This window comes from Monodon monoceros, unplaced genomic scaffold (genome assembly GCF_005190385.1).
Source record: "Monodon monoceros isolate NGI ecotype Baffin Bay Population unplaced genomic scaffold, NGI_Narwhal_1 Super_Scaffold_21, whole genome shotgun sequence".
In the NCBI taxonomy this organism is placed as follows: Eukaryota; Metazoa; Chordata; class Mammalia; order Artiodactyla; family Monodontidae; genus Monodon; species Monodon monoceros.
Genome location: NW_021703778.1, coordinates 75,550,007 through 75,567,566, shown reverse-complemented (window position 1 = coordinate 75,567,566; position 17,560 = coordinate 75,550,007). Strand labels below are relative to the sequence as shown.

At 36.8% G+C, this 17,560-nt stretch overlaps 1 protein-coding gene across 4 annotated transcripts in view; it reads left to right on the top strand.

The window, feature by feature from the left end:
• The first annotated feature begins 373 nt into the window (after nucleotides 1–373).
• NPTN (neuroplastin) overlaps nucleotides 374–17,560 on the top strand; it is a 57,231-nt gene continuing 40,044 nt past the window's right edge. For 3 of the 4 annotated variants that reach the window (XM_029237247.1, XM_029237245.1, XM_029237246.1), the window contains exon 1: nucleotides 423–651. In XM_029237247.1, the coding sequence (XP_029093080.1) occupies nucleotides 561–651 (91 nt within the window). In that variant the 5' untranslated portion in view covers nucleotides 423–560. Of the gene's footprint in view, nucleotides 652–17,560 lie in introns of all 4 variants that reach the window. The other variant, XM_029237244.1, reaches the window with a different exon arrangement.

Sequence of the window (17,560 nt, the reverse complement as noted above, 5' to 3'; positions counted from 1 at the left end):
TTGATAGGGAACAATGAGAGTAAGGCTTAAAAGAGTCGGTGTTGCATTAAATTTTGCAGCCAAGAGCTCCAACAACTGAAAGGCAGGATGGGCGGAGAAATATATTCCCAAAGCTTCCTCTTATTTATGTGCGCTCCCCGCATTCACAGAGGAATAAGCAGAACGCAGACTTCTCCCTTCCCCAGGGCCGAGACCAGGAGCTCCGCCTCTCCCCGTCACGTGGCCAGAGGCGTCCCTGGCACGTGACCTATCTCGCGCTAGGCCAATCAGCCTCTGCAGGGGCGGGAACGCGGAGTCCGAGGGGCAGGAGGATCGATTGAGACCGCCTCTTCTCGCGAGCCTTGACGCCGTTGCTCCTCAGCCGCCCACGGCCGGGAGCGAAGGTCTCGCGAGGCTTGGGCGCTGCGGCGGTAGGAGGACGGGGAAGGACGGAGCCGAGCCACGGCTGCCTCCCTCGCTCTCTCCCTCGAGCGCTCGCCCGCCCCCTCCCTCCCTCCCCTCCCTTCCCCGGCCCCGGCTCCGGCCTCGGCCCGTTCGCTGTTCGGTCTTCTGCAGGGAGAATGTCGGGGTCGTCGCTCCCCAGCGCCCTGGCCCTTTCGCTGTTGCTGGTCTCTGGCTCCCTCCTCCCAGGGCCAGGCGCCGCTCAGAACGGTAAGCGGGGCGCCGGGGGCGGGCCGGGCGGGGGCTGAGGGAAGCTGGCGGCCGGATAGGGCCGTTCGGGGCCCGAGGAGGTGGTGGAGCCAGGGGAGGGGGGCCGGCAATCGGAGCCTGGGGGGCTGCGGGCCCGAGACGAGCAGATGCCGGTCGGGAGTTCGAAGAGGCGCTGGTGTGAGAACCGGAGGCGCCTATCCGAGAGGTGGGGGCGTCCGATAAGAGCCTGAGGTGTTGTTGACTTAGAGGCTCCACGTCGTGGGGCTTGTCGCTCCGAGTCGGGGAGGGGACCCCGAGGAAGCCGACGTGAGGAGCTGGCGTAGCGGGGGCGGCGAGGAGGGGGCGCAGCGTTTAAAGGCGGCACAAGACAGGCATTTGTGTTTAAGGTGACGGAGAGTGGTGTCAGGCTCCCCAAGAGAACACTGGGGTCACTGGGGTCGTCCAGGGTTCTACTGGGGCCCCGTAAGACTGGTGATATCCTTAAAAAATAAGAGAGACGTGGGGGGAAGGGAGTACTGAAGAATACTGAGCAGAGTACTAGAGCCTTAAGGAGGGGGTAAAGAATCAGGGAGCCTTGGCTGTGGAGGTGGAGAGAAGGTGGGTGGAAAGCCAAGATAGTGGGTTGACTGCAGTAGGGGATCTGGAAAGAGGAGCAGCAGTGGCTCTAAACGAGATGAGGGAAGAGAACTGGGTTTACTAAGGAGGGTGGAGTGTTGGGCATTCTAGGGTAGTGGTTGGGAGAGCAAAAAGGAGTTTCTAAATAAGGAGAGGAAAAAGGAGAAGAGGATGGGGAGAAAGGGTTGAAACTGAGGTAGGGGGAATTATTTATTATAGAAATAAGGGTTTCTGGCTATAGAGATGGGGGTGGGGTAAGACAGAAAATAAGGGAAGGGAGTAAAATGCAGGAAGCTGGGGGTGTAATGTTGGTTTGCAGTGTGGAGGATATATTAGGGAAGGGAGGAGCTGAGTTTTGGCAAGTGCTGTTTGATATGGGTTGGGGCCTTTGGGAAGGCAGGGACACACAGCTGAAACTGCAGTGGTGGGATTGAGAGCAGTCACTGGAGAGAGAGAGAGATGGAGGAAGTGGGTTTTTAAGATCGAAAAGTTTCAAGACTGAAGAGACATTATTTCTGAGGAACATAAAAGTAGTCCCTGGGATGTGTGCAGGATACAGTGGAAAGGAGAGAGTTGGGTTTTGAACTGAAGCTGTTTAGAGAAGATGGAGAAATGGTGGGCAAGTATGGTGAGGGGGGATCTAGACAAAAAAGATTCCGATTGTTAAAGGTATGTGTTACAATTCAGCTGCTGAATTGATCTTTCAAAGATGAGATTAGAAGTATTGTGAACCCGTTTCTGCTCTTGTGGAAACAACCTTTAAGAGGTTTAAAAAATATTTTTATAGGAAAAAATTTATGAGGGTGAACTCATACATGACTGTACTGAAGAGTGAACTATACATTCTTTTGTTAATTCTTTGGTGTTTCTTTGTTGTTTGTTATGCTAGAACAATTTAAAATTACTCTTGTTGGAATAGCTGAAATTAAAATGGCTTTCATTAAAAAAAAAACAAAAACGAATGGAGTTAAGCATTCTAAGGAGAATCTAGGCTTAAAATGCTGAAGATTACAGTGAAAATATATCAGTAAAGATCGAAAAAGCATCAGTTAAATGTAAGTGTTTGTCATACCAAATTGTATAAATAAAATCTTACGTATGCTTCATGGCCTTGAATTATCACTGCAGGGGTCAGGAAGGAAACATTTTTCTGTCTCTAGCATTGAATATACGAAGCATATTGGGTATTTTCCCTATTTTCCTCCAAAGCATGAGGCCACTAAGGAAGGCAAAGTAGAGTTAGTTTGATTTGTCTTATCAGTTTGTAGTCTGTGTTAACAATATGACTTAAGCCTAATACTAATTTCAGCTATTCAATTTGTGTAAAAAGCAAGGTTTCATTTGGCACAATAGGTGAGAGATTTTTGATCTCAACATGTTCAATCTCTGTGCTGGCATAGCTTCTTCAAAAATTTATAATACAGTGAAATTGTAGTTTCTTAGCAACTAAAGCAAGGTTTTTGGATGGGCCTACAAAGACTCATCTGGCTATTCTCAGTGATATGTGTTCTAAATACAGCACAGTGCAGCCTTTTCCTTGAAATGAGCTTGAATTCAGTCACATGACATGACTGGTGAAGTGAAGCTGAGCTTGTAGTTGACCCAAATGAATGTAAATTTAATTCAAGGAAGAAATGGGTATTTTTTTGAGTTTGAGTCCATGTAGGTAAGGATGCCATTTTATAGCTTTTTATAGCAAGTCTGTAAGATTAAAGCTTTCAATTGGTAATAGCTCTACAATCGTCTGACCTCATGTCATGGAGTTTGTATTTTCTTATAGTGTTTTTCAGAAATGGATACTATGCTCTGGATGATCTTGAAAAGTTGGATTATCTATTTAAAATGATGACTTTTTAAAAAACGTCCCCAAACCGAAGTATTTCTGGATTATGTGGTAGTTTAGACTGAGTATAGTTGTTTTTCGTTATTCCTAAAGTGAAGAATTTGGACTAGATGACTCTCAAGGTCTCTTCTAGCTGTGACCCATTACCATAGAGATTCAGGGTTTTTCATTTAGATAGAATTTGTTTCCCATCCAAACAGTTAGACTTGTAGGACCATAGTTTCAAGTAAAATCCCCTTTAACGTGTCATTTTAAAGGAAGAAACCTGTCCTAAAATATAACCTTCCTGGTAAGACTTTGAAAGCTTTAGAGTGAAATTAAAATTGAATAAGTATAAACCAGACAGTATTATATGATGATCAAGAGCACAGACTCTGGATCCTGATAGACCTGGGTTTGAGTCCCATCTCTTGGTAGCTGAGTGACCTTGAGTAAGATGCTTAATACTTCCAAGTCTCAGTTTTATCATCTGTAAAATGGGGTTTATAATAATGCCCATCCCCTAGGGATGATGTGAGAATTAAATGAGACAGTGACCATAAAGCACTTAGGTTTCTGCCTGGCAGGCATATAGTGAGTCTCAGTAGGGAGTAAAGTTTTACTATATGTAACACTTGTTACTATATGTAACATATGTTACTATATGTAACATATGCTACATTACTATATGTAGCATAACAATACTATATGTACTAAATGTTTGCTTACTGTAGTGAGTAAATGTTATCTATTACTATTATTATCCTTTAAAAATACCATTATTAATTATTTTTCTTCATGTATATATCAAGCATTTAATTGTTAATGCTGCTCACTGTCATCTTGAAAAAAGTTAAGTAGGCCATTTGAAGGCCCCAGATTTGTGCTTTTTGCTTATGTAACTTTTTTATAGAAGTGACCAGCTGTGCTGCCTCTGCAATTGTAGATTCTGATGAGGAAGTTCATACTTCCATTTAATTGTCTGGGAGGTTTCATGGTTTTCTTTCTCTTTCAGTGAACTAAATATCTTTTCATGGCTAGGTAGCACCTTTTCATAGCATCTCATTGTTGTGAATAAGAGAAATAGAATGTAGTGCCTGGCACACAGTGAAGTGTTGGAGATGTTAACTGATGAATGAATGTGAAGTGTAAAAATGTAATGTATTCATACTGAAAATATAAAAATAGACAATTAACACTGTTTAGGGGGAGAAGATGAGTCGAATGATCTAAAATGAGTTTATTAATGATCTAAATTTTAAGAAACCATTTTGCTTGGGTGATACTAGATAGTTGTGAACATTGTGCTTTGTAACAGTGCCAGTATTTGCATTAGATGATTCATGAATCTTTTTCTTTTCTGTCAAGTGCTGTTTGCTTCAGTGGTTTGGCAGTTTCTCTCCCTGAGTATGTTTTTAGACGTTTGCTATTGATAGTGCATCTCTCCTTTGGGTGAACTAAAATGAGCAATGGAAGACGTGTTATCTATAGCAGCTGTGGCACAAATGACATGCCAAATATCAAGCAGCAAATCTTAACATAATTAGTCCACATAGGATTTTAAATGACCAGAAGAAACTGTTTGCCTTGGAATTTATTAGCATTTCCTAAGGAGATCATAAGCCTCCAGACTCTCAGGCAACTGACAACAGTGTCACTACTGATGTAATGAAGCACCCAGGCATGAGAAATTGGTCAGGGGACCAGGGTGGTAAGGCCATGTTACAACATCAGGATCTGTTCCTAAGCTCTAGTCTTTGCTTTTCAAGATTCCTGGATCCAAATTAGAAAAAGATGCAGGTAGGTTTTTGTGTTGTCAGACATAACAGAGCTTAACGTGTTAGTATACCAAGGTTTAAAACAATAAAAGGCAATAAAAGTATTTATATGTAAATGTACCCTACAGTCCAAACATTCACCATAAATTAAGATTGAAGTTCATTACAGATCTGACTTTGTGTGAGTTATACAGATCCTCATGAAAAATTAGACTGTTTTGTCTTGAAGGAATCCCTTGATTTTTCTCATTAATACAGTTTTAATGTGAAACATTTTCTCCTCCTGTGGAGTATACCTTTAGACATTAATAAAAGACAAAATGTAATTGTATTGTCTTTATTTTTATTTTTTTAATAAAAGTAAATAACTGGGCCGACAGAGATGACCGGATACGATTAGAAAAGTGCTCTGTCAATTTGGACATTGTTTTTCATTTATTTAGTTTGAGCTACTTTTTCAGAGTAAGATGTTTCATATTTAAAATCTGAAATTTTGCTGCGTCTATGTAAATGTGTTTTTTCAAGACAATTTGGGAAGGAGATAAGGTGTTAATATCTATACAAATGAAGCATGTAGGAAAATAATGAATGAGGCTGTTTTGGATATCACACAGGAGATGTTCAATAAAAACTTGAATAAAATTATGCAAAGAAATTTTGGAAGAAGTGAATTGTGTGAAAAAATTTCTGAGGCAGTCTATTCAGTTTGTTTACAGTGAGCACAGTCTGGACAGGATCAGAAGTAGAGAATGAAGTTCTAAGAGAAAAGACAGAAGAAAGGCTATAGTAATTGTACAAGGAGAAAAACAGGAAGCAAGAATGAGGAATGAATCTTCCTTTGACAAGCATCTGGAAAAATAGAATCTGTTAGAAAGAATAAATAGACCAGGGTCCTCTAAAGTATATCCGAACATCAAAATTAAAATATGTAATGATGCAAAATCGCCGCCTGTGAACAGTCGGCCTTGCTTTCAGTGCTCCTCTTTAAACAAAACACTATCATTTTACATGAATTTTTATAAATGCCATTGGTGATATGGAGCTTAATTTTAAGCACCTTAGATAATGCATTTTTAAATTGTGAGGTTCTTGTGGATTTTTTTTCCCCCGGAATTCCTAATTTTAGTTGGTAAGGATTAGCTTTGTGAAAGCAGGAAACTTCTCCAGTAAAACTGGTTGAATATAAACTGTTGCATTTTATAGGCTTATATATATAGAAGTAAACTTCTCACTGAATTTAAAGTAAAATACTGTACTGATCCTATGTAAAAACATTATTCCAAAGGTATTGATGTTTACATTAAAAACTTGAATACACAAGTAAATTGTATGGTTTTCAGGTTTATTCAAGAGTCAGGATTTGTACAATTCCAGTTTACTATGTCGTCTAAAATTGAAAGTAGGCCTAATTTTTTTGTTGTTGTTGCTTGCTTTTGTGTATATGCAAAAATAGACGTTTATTAATCAAACTTAACTAACTTGAGGTTACTTTTTCGTTATTGTTGAGAACTTTTAATTGGTCTGTGTGGAAATGGGGGTTTACTAAATACTTAAAGAATTCCCCTAGTTATCTACATTTATTTGCATACAGTAAGTCAGTGGTAAATTTATTTGATGTTCCTCACACATCTACTGTTTTTTTTGTTTTGTTTCTTGTTTTCGTTGTGTTTCAAATTTTAAAAACCTAGTCTTATCTCTTCGTTAAAGCTGTGGCAGTTTGATGGAAAGTTTGATGGAAACTTATTGTGTTAAGTTCCTTGTACTAAAAAGTACTGAATGGTATTCTTTTGCATTTCTGGAAACAATTATGGAATGTTTTAAGACTAACCTTCTAAAAAAAAAAGACTAACCTTCTTTCTAAATAATCTTATTTACTGGAACCTTAGGGTACGCTTTATGGTTTTTTCCAGAAGTATGTCAATTTGGATATGGTTTGCTTCCCTTTGCTTTGTCTTGATCTATATCATTGTTACACCCAACTATTGCTTCAAATTGACTAGACAGTGAAATATAATGAGATGATTTGAGATCACTCTGAAGGTGTCAGGATTCTGTATATTATGTAAGGCTCTATTATTAGAAAACATAAAGTTCCAAATTGCACCCATAGTTTTAATCCTATCCAAATGTATACTCACATTCTAAAAGTGATTAAATATAAAATACAAGACAATATGTCCTTTGTGACAGAATACTAACAAGGCAAAATGTTCCATATGCAGTAAGATACATTTAAAAAAAAAAGTGAAAGTGTGCTTGCATATATAAATTATGTCATCGATTTTTCTTCCTGATGATAGTATTTGTAAACCACTAGACTACATGATGTGTAAATTCCCTTCCAGTTCTAAAATTACACAGTGCTATGGACCTTACAGTTTAGGTAGTTACTGCTTCTAATGGTTAAAAGGCCTAGAGAGAGAATACTTTGTTGTAATAAATTTTTTGAAACTAACTTTTTGGAATTAAGGAAAATTGACTTTGAGGCCATGCACTGTTTTGAAATCCAACTGCCTGTAAACCTACTTCAGACAACACTTCTAGTTCATGTTTCAAAGAAGGCAGAATGGTGTCTGTTATAGAGATAGCATATTAAGCTTGCTAGGAAAATTGCCAGTGTGAATTAAACAATTAAATGAAAATCACTGCCAGGTAGGTAGATATTTTGTGTTCTCTTTGTTGGTTGAAAAGTAGTTGACTGTTGAAGAGGCAGTGAAGCACACTTAACTAATTGTATTTTTATGTTATCCTTTGAGAAGTTTTGCTTTCTGTTTATGAATTAATTTCTCCTGTCCCTATGCATTTGTTAAAGACCTTTAAACCTGTCCATTATAGTTGAACAGGGCAACCCAAGCGTTACCTGAATTAAATCTGAGCAAGTTTGTAGATTGATATTCCTTAGAAACAGTGTCAAAGTCTCAGCTTATAAATTTATTCGTTATACTACCTTATTTGGTAGGTCCATTTCCTATTTTTTCCTTTTTACATTTTGTTAGAATTTCAAACATTAGAAAGTAGAATGAATAATGTAATAAACTCCCATATAACCATCATGTGTCAACAGTTATTAGCCACATCCTTGCTGCTTATTAATTTAAAAATAACCTGAAAAATTAACATTGCAAACTAAAATTTTCTAGGTGCTGAAATGTAGTTAGTTAGGGATTAACTTACATTAGTAAAATAGAAATAATTTGGTTCATATGTAATTATGTTGTAATGACTTTAAAAATATAAAAGCCCTTTAGCAAAAGGCTTTCAAACTTTTGTCTTGACCCAGATAAAGAAATAGACTTTATTTGTGACTAAGTATATGCAGAAATATGTAACGTTTTGTGAAATAATACCTTTCCTTACTCTGTAATGTATTTGAAGGAAACCATTGTGACCTTCTAAATTGATTTCATAATTCATTAACAGGCTATGAAACTCATGTTTGAAAAACAGAGCATTTTCAAGTATGGAGTAGTTTTGTTTTATTTTTATATACTATGTAATCTGAAGCAATATGATGATTTTTGTAAACATAAGGACTTTCACGAGGCATTTATCAGTAATATCAACATGTACTGTTATTAGTCATCATTAGTAAAGAAAATATAGCATTGTTTAATTAATATGTTACTCATTACTTATATAATATTGATTCCCCCTCTCCATTTGAATTTCAGAAAAAGGGAAAGCTACAATAATTTGAATATCATAAGCAAAGCACAAGTTTCCCAGTATGTTTAGTTGCCCTTTCTTTTAAATTAGCGCTTATAGTCATTATTCCCTGGCCCTACCTTTGAGTTATTGCTTGAGTACAGGACTGGGAGCACTACAATTTATTCTGAGCTGAATGCTTACACATTTCTGGTGAGTACAGAATGGCTTGAACACTGGCCAAGGGAAGAGATGGAAAGCAGAACCATCACTGAAGAGTCATTTGCCTTTCCTGTTTAATATCCTAGAGTAGCAACTTTATTTTCTTATTTTTAGACATTGCTTCTTGAAGGAAACAAAGGCAAGATGTCCTGTACTGTGTTGGCAACTATCTGTGAAATAATTTTCAATCCATAGATTGAATGAATTCGTTAAATTTAATTTAGGATTTTTTGTGATTATACAAGTTTAACAGGTTGGAAACCATTGTGGAGCACCTGGAAAAAATAGCTAAGCAGCTCCAGCATGGAAATTAATATCATTTATGCTTAATCTCAAATAATTCATCAAGAAGATGAAATAAATGGCCTTAATGCAAACCAGGAAGCTGGAAAAGAGAAAGTATAAAGAGGTTTCAAATAACTTGCAGTGAACTGTCATTGAATTACCCTTAGACAAAGAAGATAGTGATCACGTATCAAAATTATGGTTTCTATTTTCTTACTAGGATTGAACTCCAAGTAATTACGAACACTTTCCAACCACATTTAGGAAAAGATGCAGATAGTTCTACATTGATGGTAGCATGAGACTTAGGAGAAAAGCCTGAAGGAGCTAAAATTAGGAAAAGGGAGCTCTAGGGGGATGTGATTATCTATTAATACCTTCAAGGTAGCAGTGTAAATGAAGTAAGGGAATTAGGCAGTCTCCAAAGATGGATGGGCTGTATCAAAGAGCAGTGGCCTAGACCACTGGGAAGAAAAGCATAGGTTTAGTATGAAAAAGGTGATTTAAATGAAACTAGCAGAAGAATAGAGTTATTTGCAGTCACTCATAGTTAGAGCCATTATAAGTAGGGCAAAGAGCTGGTTGACAGGGACTTCATAAAACAAGAGAATATCTCTTTCTGTTATATCTGTTACTCATTTAGGAGTTCAAGAGGAGAAAAAAACCTTTATGGGAATGAATAGGAAATGTGATGGGCTTTCCAGAAGTTTTTTTTTTTTTTTTTGGCTATGCCACTCAGCTTGCAGGATCTTAGTTCCCTGACTAGGGATTGAACCCAGGCCTTCAGCAGTGAAAGCGCAGAGTCCTAACCACTGGACTGCCAGGGAATTCCCTTTCCAGAAGTTTTTAAGGGTCAGAAATTGGTTTGTTTCTAACTCTAAATTTCTATGATTATGAATTCAAGAAAAATGGTAGATTAACTTTGGAATCCATTTAAAGTAGCTTTTAAGACCTGCCTATAATACTTTAAACAGGATTCTGTTTACTGTAACCTTCTTAAACAGCTTTTTTGTTTAGTTATCAAAAATCTACACTGAAATTTTTCCAATCTCTGTTTCACACACAGAAGCATAAGCTTTGTAAGAGTTCATTCACTAGACTGGATGGAACCTAGTAAAAGTTTAACCTTTGGCTTTAAGAAATTAGACTTTTCTTTTGTGTGGTACATTTTAGCTATTAAGAAAGGCTTATCATCAGGAAATGAGCACTTCCAGACTAACTCTTAAGGCTTCTCAGTCAAAATACTGCTGTGACAGAAGCCCCAGCCTGTTTTATGAGTGGAGCTGGTGCTGCAGTACTTTGGTAGAGATGGGAGCTCACTTTAATTAGCTCGAAGACTGTAGGGTTGCTAGGTAAAATGCAGGACACCCATATATATTTGAATTTCAGATAAACAATGAAGAATTTTTATTTCGTGCATCTGGTGATCCTAGAAGAATGTCTTTTTTGCTGTTTTGACCTTCCACTTAGAACTTAACCAAGAGTCTTGTAATTTGGTTAGTTTTTGTGTATTAGAAACCTTTAAAAAGTAGATTTAATATGAGCAAAATCATGTTACATTGCAAATTTTGTATGAGTAAGTGTAGTTTAGGGTAGTATTATTTTATTCTGGTTACATCACATTTCTATATGGTTTTTTTCCTTCAATTCTGCTACCTTACATTTGACAGAGTTAGTTTTTCATTTATTCTCTAAAAATTAAAGCTATTTTCAAGAAGGGTGTGAGGAGAGGGCCTCAGGCTGTTTGTTTTGTTTTGTTTTGTTTTTTTAGCAATTCCCCTTTTCTCTCCTTACCTAAAATATTTTAAAATTTAGGGCACTATTGTCTGAGGGTATATGATAGAGATGTTTCTGGGGCTATTGGTTCAAGGATTGTCCTTTTTCAGTTTTTGCTTAGGGGCTTGGAACATATTTGCATTTTTGTCTTGAAAGAAGAAAAGGAATGAATGAAGATGTGACTGACCACACCCTTTTCTTCCTAGTGGGTTCAGAATAATTTTAACTTGCTTAATTATAACCGCCCGATTTAGAGAGTCAGGGAAAGTGAATGAGGGATGTAATTTCTTTATTGTTAAATTTCAGTACTAAGAAAAAATCATGGTTTCATGAGATTTATTGTAAGGTCTTTGATCAGAGGTATGTCACTGTGTCAGTCATTCAGTATAAGAGATCTACCTTCTTTTCTTTTGGTGTGGACTGGGGTGAGGTGGCTATAAGAATAATAAGAATTGAACAGTGTGATAGGCCCCAGGGTGAATGATATTAAGTAACATAAAGCATAATCATAACTATACTTAAACATATTTATTTGAAATATATTTAAGGCAGTTTTAAGAAGTATTAAAAATAACTCATGGTTTTTATGAAACTAGAAAATTAGTATAGTTTAACTTTGATGCCTAAACTGAGTTGAAGACAATAGTACTGGATAAGTAAATTGATACAGTCTGTCACCCTTGTAAATGTAAAATGTAAATAAAAACTATGTTCAAAAGGTCGTTTTGTGGGGCAATGTAGTTGCATGGAAAGAGCGCTGGATTTGGCAGTAGCCTTGAATTCTGTTTCTATTTCAGTTCCTGTGGTTTCTATTTTTTAAATTAGTATAATACTTAATCTGTTGGGTTTTTATGAGATTAGATGATAATGTATGGAAAGTGCTTTATAAACTGCTTTACTGTAAAGTGGCATGTATGTATAGCTTTGAATTATAGGGCCTGGTACTTAAAAAGTGTTTAATGGGTTAACTACAACTCTGGTAGTTCATAGGAAAGTGAAGGGGAAAATAAAGTTCTAGTGAGAAGGGCCAGATTATTTCAGGGTTGGTTTTATGACTATATCATATAACGTGCATTTTAGATGGTTGTTACCAGACTAGCCTTTTCACTGAATTATCTCCCTCTACGAGGGAAGGTCAATATTGACTTTTTTGTAATCTTTGTTACGTACCTCCCAGTACTGTTCTCAAGTTAAACCTAGTTACAGGGACACCGTGTTACCCTTCATCCTCCTTCTCTCCCTCCCCCAGGTATGTAACAGAAAGCAATGTCAGGTATCTTTCTTGTATCCTCTCTTTATTAACACATTTTTGTAACTCGCCTTTGCTGTCCTGAAGTGAAATTCATAGGTGTTTTAACCTACATGCACACTATTAAGAAAAAAAAAAAAAAAAATATATATATATAAAATCCCTTGAATGTAATATAAAGGAGAAAATAACTTGGTAAAATGTTTATTCAGTAGTTCAGTCTAAATGCTCAGGCATGACTACACAGGAAGACAATGAAGTAGTCTGCTGTTTTTGTCCATATGTAGAAAAACCAGTAATGTGACAGTTACAAGTGCAGACTTATGCTGTACTAGTGACTCAGATATCACAGGTGGCATTGCTGTTGATAATGTGATTTTCTGAAAAGGTGAATAACTCTTGGTAAAGTTCCAAATGAAGCAAAAGTACAATCTCTCCTCACTTTACACAGTAACTGCATTCCTGGAAAGTTGAATGATGATTAAAACCATGCAAGAGTACTTTGTGGTGTATTTAAAACAGAGCTATGTTCTAGGCTCAGAACAGGTTTTCATCTTGAATGTCATTTGAAAGTTGTGTAGGAAGAGGGACAATTCTTTGTTGTGCAAGACTTTTCCTACTTTGTGGGATATTGAAGATCCCTGGTCCCAGCCCACTAAAGGCTGGTAATGCTATCCCAATCATTGTGTTAACCAAAAGTATACCCACAAATTTTCAGAATGCTCCATAAAAGTCAGAGCAGCCCCTGTTGAGAATATCTCCATTTTGTGTCTGCGCTTGTAAGTATCCTCTGATAAAGGATTACAGCACCTAGTTCCCGGGACAACCCCTGGTCAAAGCCACACCTCTTCTAGGAACGGACAGGCAAGGAGAGCTGCTGTTCACTTGTTTTTATTCTTTTTGTTGACATGCATTAAAGCAGGGATTGCAAACTCGTTTACCATAGGAGCTAGGCAAGTACCTTTTGCTAAAGTGGAGAATATAATGCATGCTTTGACTGAAAACACTGGAAGCTGGGCTTTTAAAAATACTGTGCTGGTCAAATAAAACTGTCAGTGGGCCCGCATTTTGTGTCCTCTTCACCAAAGAATTATGATATGGATTTTGAAGCCTAAGAGATTGGATTGGAGTCTTGATTTTTGCCAAGCCTCTTACTCTGTTTCCTCATCTGTTTATTTGGAATAATACACACCTTCACAGGTTAGAATGAGATTGCATGCATAAATGAACTAGCATGATAGCTGACACAAGATGCATGTTTGATAAGATTTTCTCTCCACTAATATCCTTTCAGTTATCTTGGTTTACTTTTTAATCTGTTTGAAAGCTAGCTATGCTTTATAGTGAAATGGTTATGAAATTTGAAATCTCTAATATGGGGGATATTAGTTGCTTCTTAATTTTAACAGAAACAAGGAAGTAATTAAAATGAAATTTTTAGGTTAACACACAACCTACCTACCACTTAAGGTATTTGGAGCCTGATCATTTTAAGCTATTTGGAGCCTGACGCTTGTAACACTAAACTTACAGATTCCAAACTATTTCAGTAGAATAGCCTCCTTAGTCTTTGAGGTTAGCTTTCAATCTTAGCAGAGCAATGATCTTTATTTAGCATATTTATTTATTTTTGAAGTAACGTTGGAGCAGGTAATTTTGCTAGTACTGCAGTACTTCATTGCACCTTCAAAATTAGATTATGCTATGGAAGTGACATATTTTTATAGTTGTTACTTGAGTTAGAAATTTAGCAACATGATTTTTACTAGGAAACTCTGGTGTATGATTTTCTTTCAATTGCCCAGTGAATGTTTTGAAAGCTTTACATTTTCTTGGTTCGTGTAAAATGTTTTAGAGGCATATACATCTTGTTGTACATCTTGTTTTCATACTTTAGCAGCAGAAACTGTTTTTTTAACTTTCATTTTTCTTTAGTAATTAACACAATTGATCTAAATGGTTAAAGCAATACCTGTGCTTTATTTTTTTGCTTCTGTCCTCAGATTCTGTTGTTCATCTTTGTTTTCCTCCACAATATGATTTTGAGCCCTATGTTTTAGTGATGATGTATATATTATTTTTGTAAGGTCTAACCCCCACCCCCAGTTTCTCCTATCTCAACTTTAGTGTCTTCTTACCCGTATCTACTTGGTCCTGTCCTTTCTGGTATCTTCAGTTGTTTCTAGATAAACATTTGGCACTTTTAAATTCTTTGTCCTGTTTTATTTGAATCCTTTTGAGGGGCAGAGAGGTAGCAAATTCTATTATACTTCTAATAGACAAAATTTAGCTTAATTGACTGATATTTTTGAGCTTGTGTGTTTGCATATTGTGACTTCTGGGTATTTTCGCTTTTCCTAGTAGCTGTTTAATGGTTTTCTTTATATGGAGATTTTTCTAACATGCTTTTTAAATCTTTTAATCCCCACAGGGTCATAATGTCCATATTTCTCAGAAACGGCTTAGCTAGCCTTCGAGGCCTAGTTACAAAGGAAGTTAATTCCTGAAGGAACTGGGGACATCAATGCAGAAAGAATTCCAGGCAGGCAGCTAGTAATGAATATTGATTGTGAACTGTGAGGTACTTGGTGTGGGCTGGTAAATTTTAGTGCTTTAGAGGTAACCCTGCAAGGCTACCTCTTACTGTGGAGTGCACATGAAACATTCTGAAATGTATGCCCATGGAGCATATAATTTGCTACTCCGTGGCAGGTAGACATTAAAATTCACTTATGGGGTGGGGATAGTGTTAGGGGTAATCAGATTTTACAGCTGTAGGATGAAAGGGCAAACTTTGATAAGCATTAAAGAAAAAAAACCCCATTAGAGTATACAGAGTAGTAGTTCTTAACTCTAGGAATGGCATTAAGCTATAGTGAAAACTGCTCAGAAATAGCCAGAAGTACGAGCTTGTTGGCATTTGTATTTCAGTATCAGGTACGTATATTTTACCAGCTATTTAAAGTCAGAATGGGAAAGAATTTGAGTGGAATGTGTTTTTAGTAGTGTCTTAAGAGTGTCACCTTACCATTCTGCAACACTATCCCGTTTGTCACTGAAAAAGCTCAAGAATTGTATCGAGTCTTAAACTCTCAAAATACACCATTGGAAAAACTTGACAGGCCCAGTAGTACCAGGTGAGCCTGAGGTAACCAGATATATAAGCTTGTCAGCTATCTCTGCCTAGAGTTTAATGAAGTTTTCATCAGGTTGAACTTTAAAAGAATAAGTATAGCTAACTACAGGAGGCAATATTAGCAGGCAGAGGGGATGACTCTTCCTACCTTGGATAGTGTTTAAACAACATTTTGACATGGAATTATTTAATTTAAAATTTTGAAAAAGAAGGAAAGTTATTGGATTTTAAAAAATTAGGAAAGAACTTGCTTAACATGATAATTTCAGATTATACTTAGGTGTTTTAAGTAAAATATTAGAGTTCCCCCTTTTACCCCTCGATTCCCACTCCTCAGGAATAAGCACTGTCAGTAGTTGTGTATCTTTTCAAAGCTTGTTCTTTGTAGATATGTCATTAACAGGCTGTAATGCTCTAGTAGTATTAATTATGTTATAATTCATTGTGATATTTATAGCCTTCATTTTTTGAGTATAGTAATTGGAGTGACAGATATTTTCATTTATATAAGTGTATGGAGCCTCTAGGATACATCTGTTGTTACTGTCACTGAAGGAAATTATGTTGATGACTGAATTCTTGATATAGAAATTGGCACACTGAGAGGACCTTTCTCATTCCAAACAGGGAAAAGCTTCATTAAATGGAAAAAGAACAATATATTGCTGTATTTTTATCCTCAGTCGTATTTTTTTGGTGGAAATCTTAAATGTTTATACATTTACTATTTAGCCATGTAAATAATTCCTGGGACCACTCCACTAATTTTTAATAGAAGCATTCTGTATACAATTTTGCTATCCCTTTTCAAGAGAAGCAGCAATAATTTTTGCTGGTGTTTGGGGCAGTAGGTAAGTAATATAACCTGATCCTCCACCTCATTGTGGAGGTGGAGGTACTACCTAATTGTGGAATTATGAGATAATGAAGACCCGAAACAAGATAAGAGTACAAATGAGAAGGAATTATGAAAGAAGAGAATAGATTTAGATTGTTGACTGAATATTGGGATTTCCTGAGGAATTGAGGAAGGAACAGATTTTAGTAGATGGAACATTAGTGAACAGGAATCAGGAAATTTGAATTCTGGTGAGGGTTCGAAACTACATTACAGCCTCTTTGGACTGTGGTATATCTAAGTGTTAGATTGGGGCAAGAATTAGATGTAGGAACTTTCAACCTATAGCAGTAGAAAGTTTTTTCTTTTTATTTAAAAAATAAGTCAAATCTTAATTTGTTAATTAGATAAATGTAGAGCTGTTTGGGGGAGAGGGAATCCTCTGATTGTTCCAAAGAATCCTTAGGGCCTAAGGAGCAGGGTTTTAAAATTAATGAAATGGATGACCCCTTTGTAGACCTACTTCTGAAGTTTTTGCACAAGGATGTTTTTGGTTCACAGTCCACTTGGGCAGTCTTGATAATCTGCTTGAAAAAGGTCTTGTGTATACTTTGCAAGGTAGATGATTAAAGTATTTATACTAATACATGTGTCCACGGTTGAGAAAATAAGACCAAAAGAAAGATGATCCCTTTAAAGGCAGAATCTATCAAATAGCACAAAGATAATATCCTATGCAAAATGGACTTGGTAAACTAATTTTTATTGCAACGTTTGTCAGCTTCTTTGTGAGAAAGAGCTACCTGTCATGTGTCCTGAGTTTTGAAATCCAGGAATATGCACTCGATAGGAGAAAACAGAGGTGTGCTGTTGAGACCCTGCTTGGAAAAGGATTGAAAGCACTATTACGTTTCATCGCTTGGTGGGAAGAAAATCTTAGGGGGGTAGCAACCACCTTGAAGATCTGCCAGTAAGAACTGGAGATCTACTATTAAGTTCCAGTTTACTAGTAAGGAATGCCAGCTTAAAACAGTAAGTCACAGTTAGTAATGTCAAATACTTTTTAAACTCACAGGCCCACATAGAAGTTCCATAGAGGTAAGTTAGATAATTGGGGATGGTGGTGTAGTGATAAAAGCCTGAACTGGTAACGGTGATGAGAAAGAAGTATAATAGAACATGCTGTGTGACAGTCATTCTAAGATAAAATGTTTTTGAGTTAAATAATGTATGTAAGATATTATTTAGTTCTAATTGTCCATAGTAAACAAAACATTGTTATTAGTGAGGTAGTATTTGAGCTCTGGAATTATAATAGCCAGGGTGTACATCCTGCCTCTGTACATCTGTAGAGTGACAGTACAAACGTAAGGGGTAGTGAATTATATAATATACTTTGCACTATGCCTGACATATATGAATGATCAATAAAGCTTAGCTGCTGTTATAATAATTTGGTTTCAGAGACGTTCAGTTATGCGTTCAGTAATCTTTTTGGAATGTTCTTTAAAAAATAATAATAACAGTTAGAAAATGTCCTACT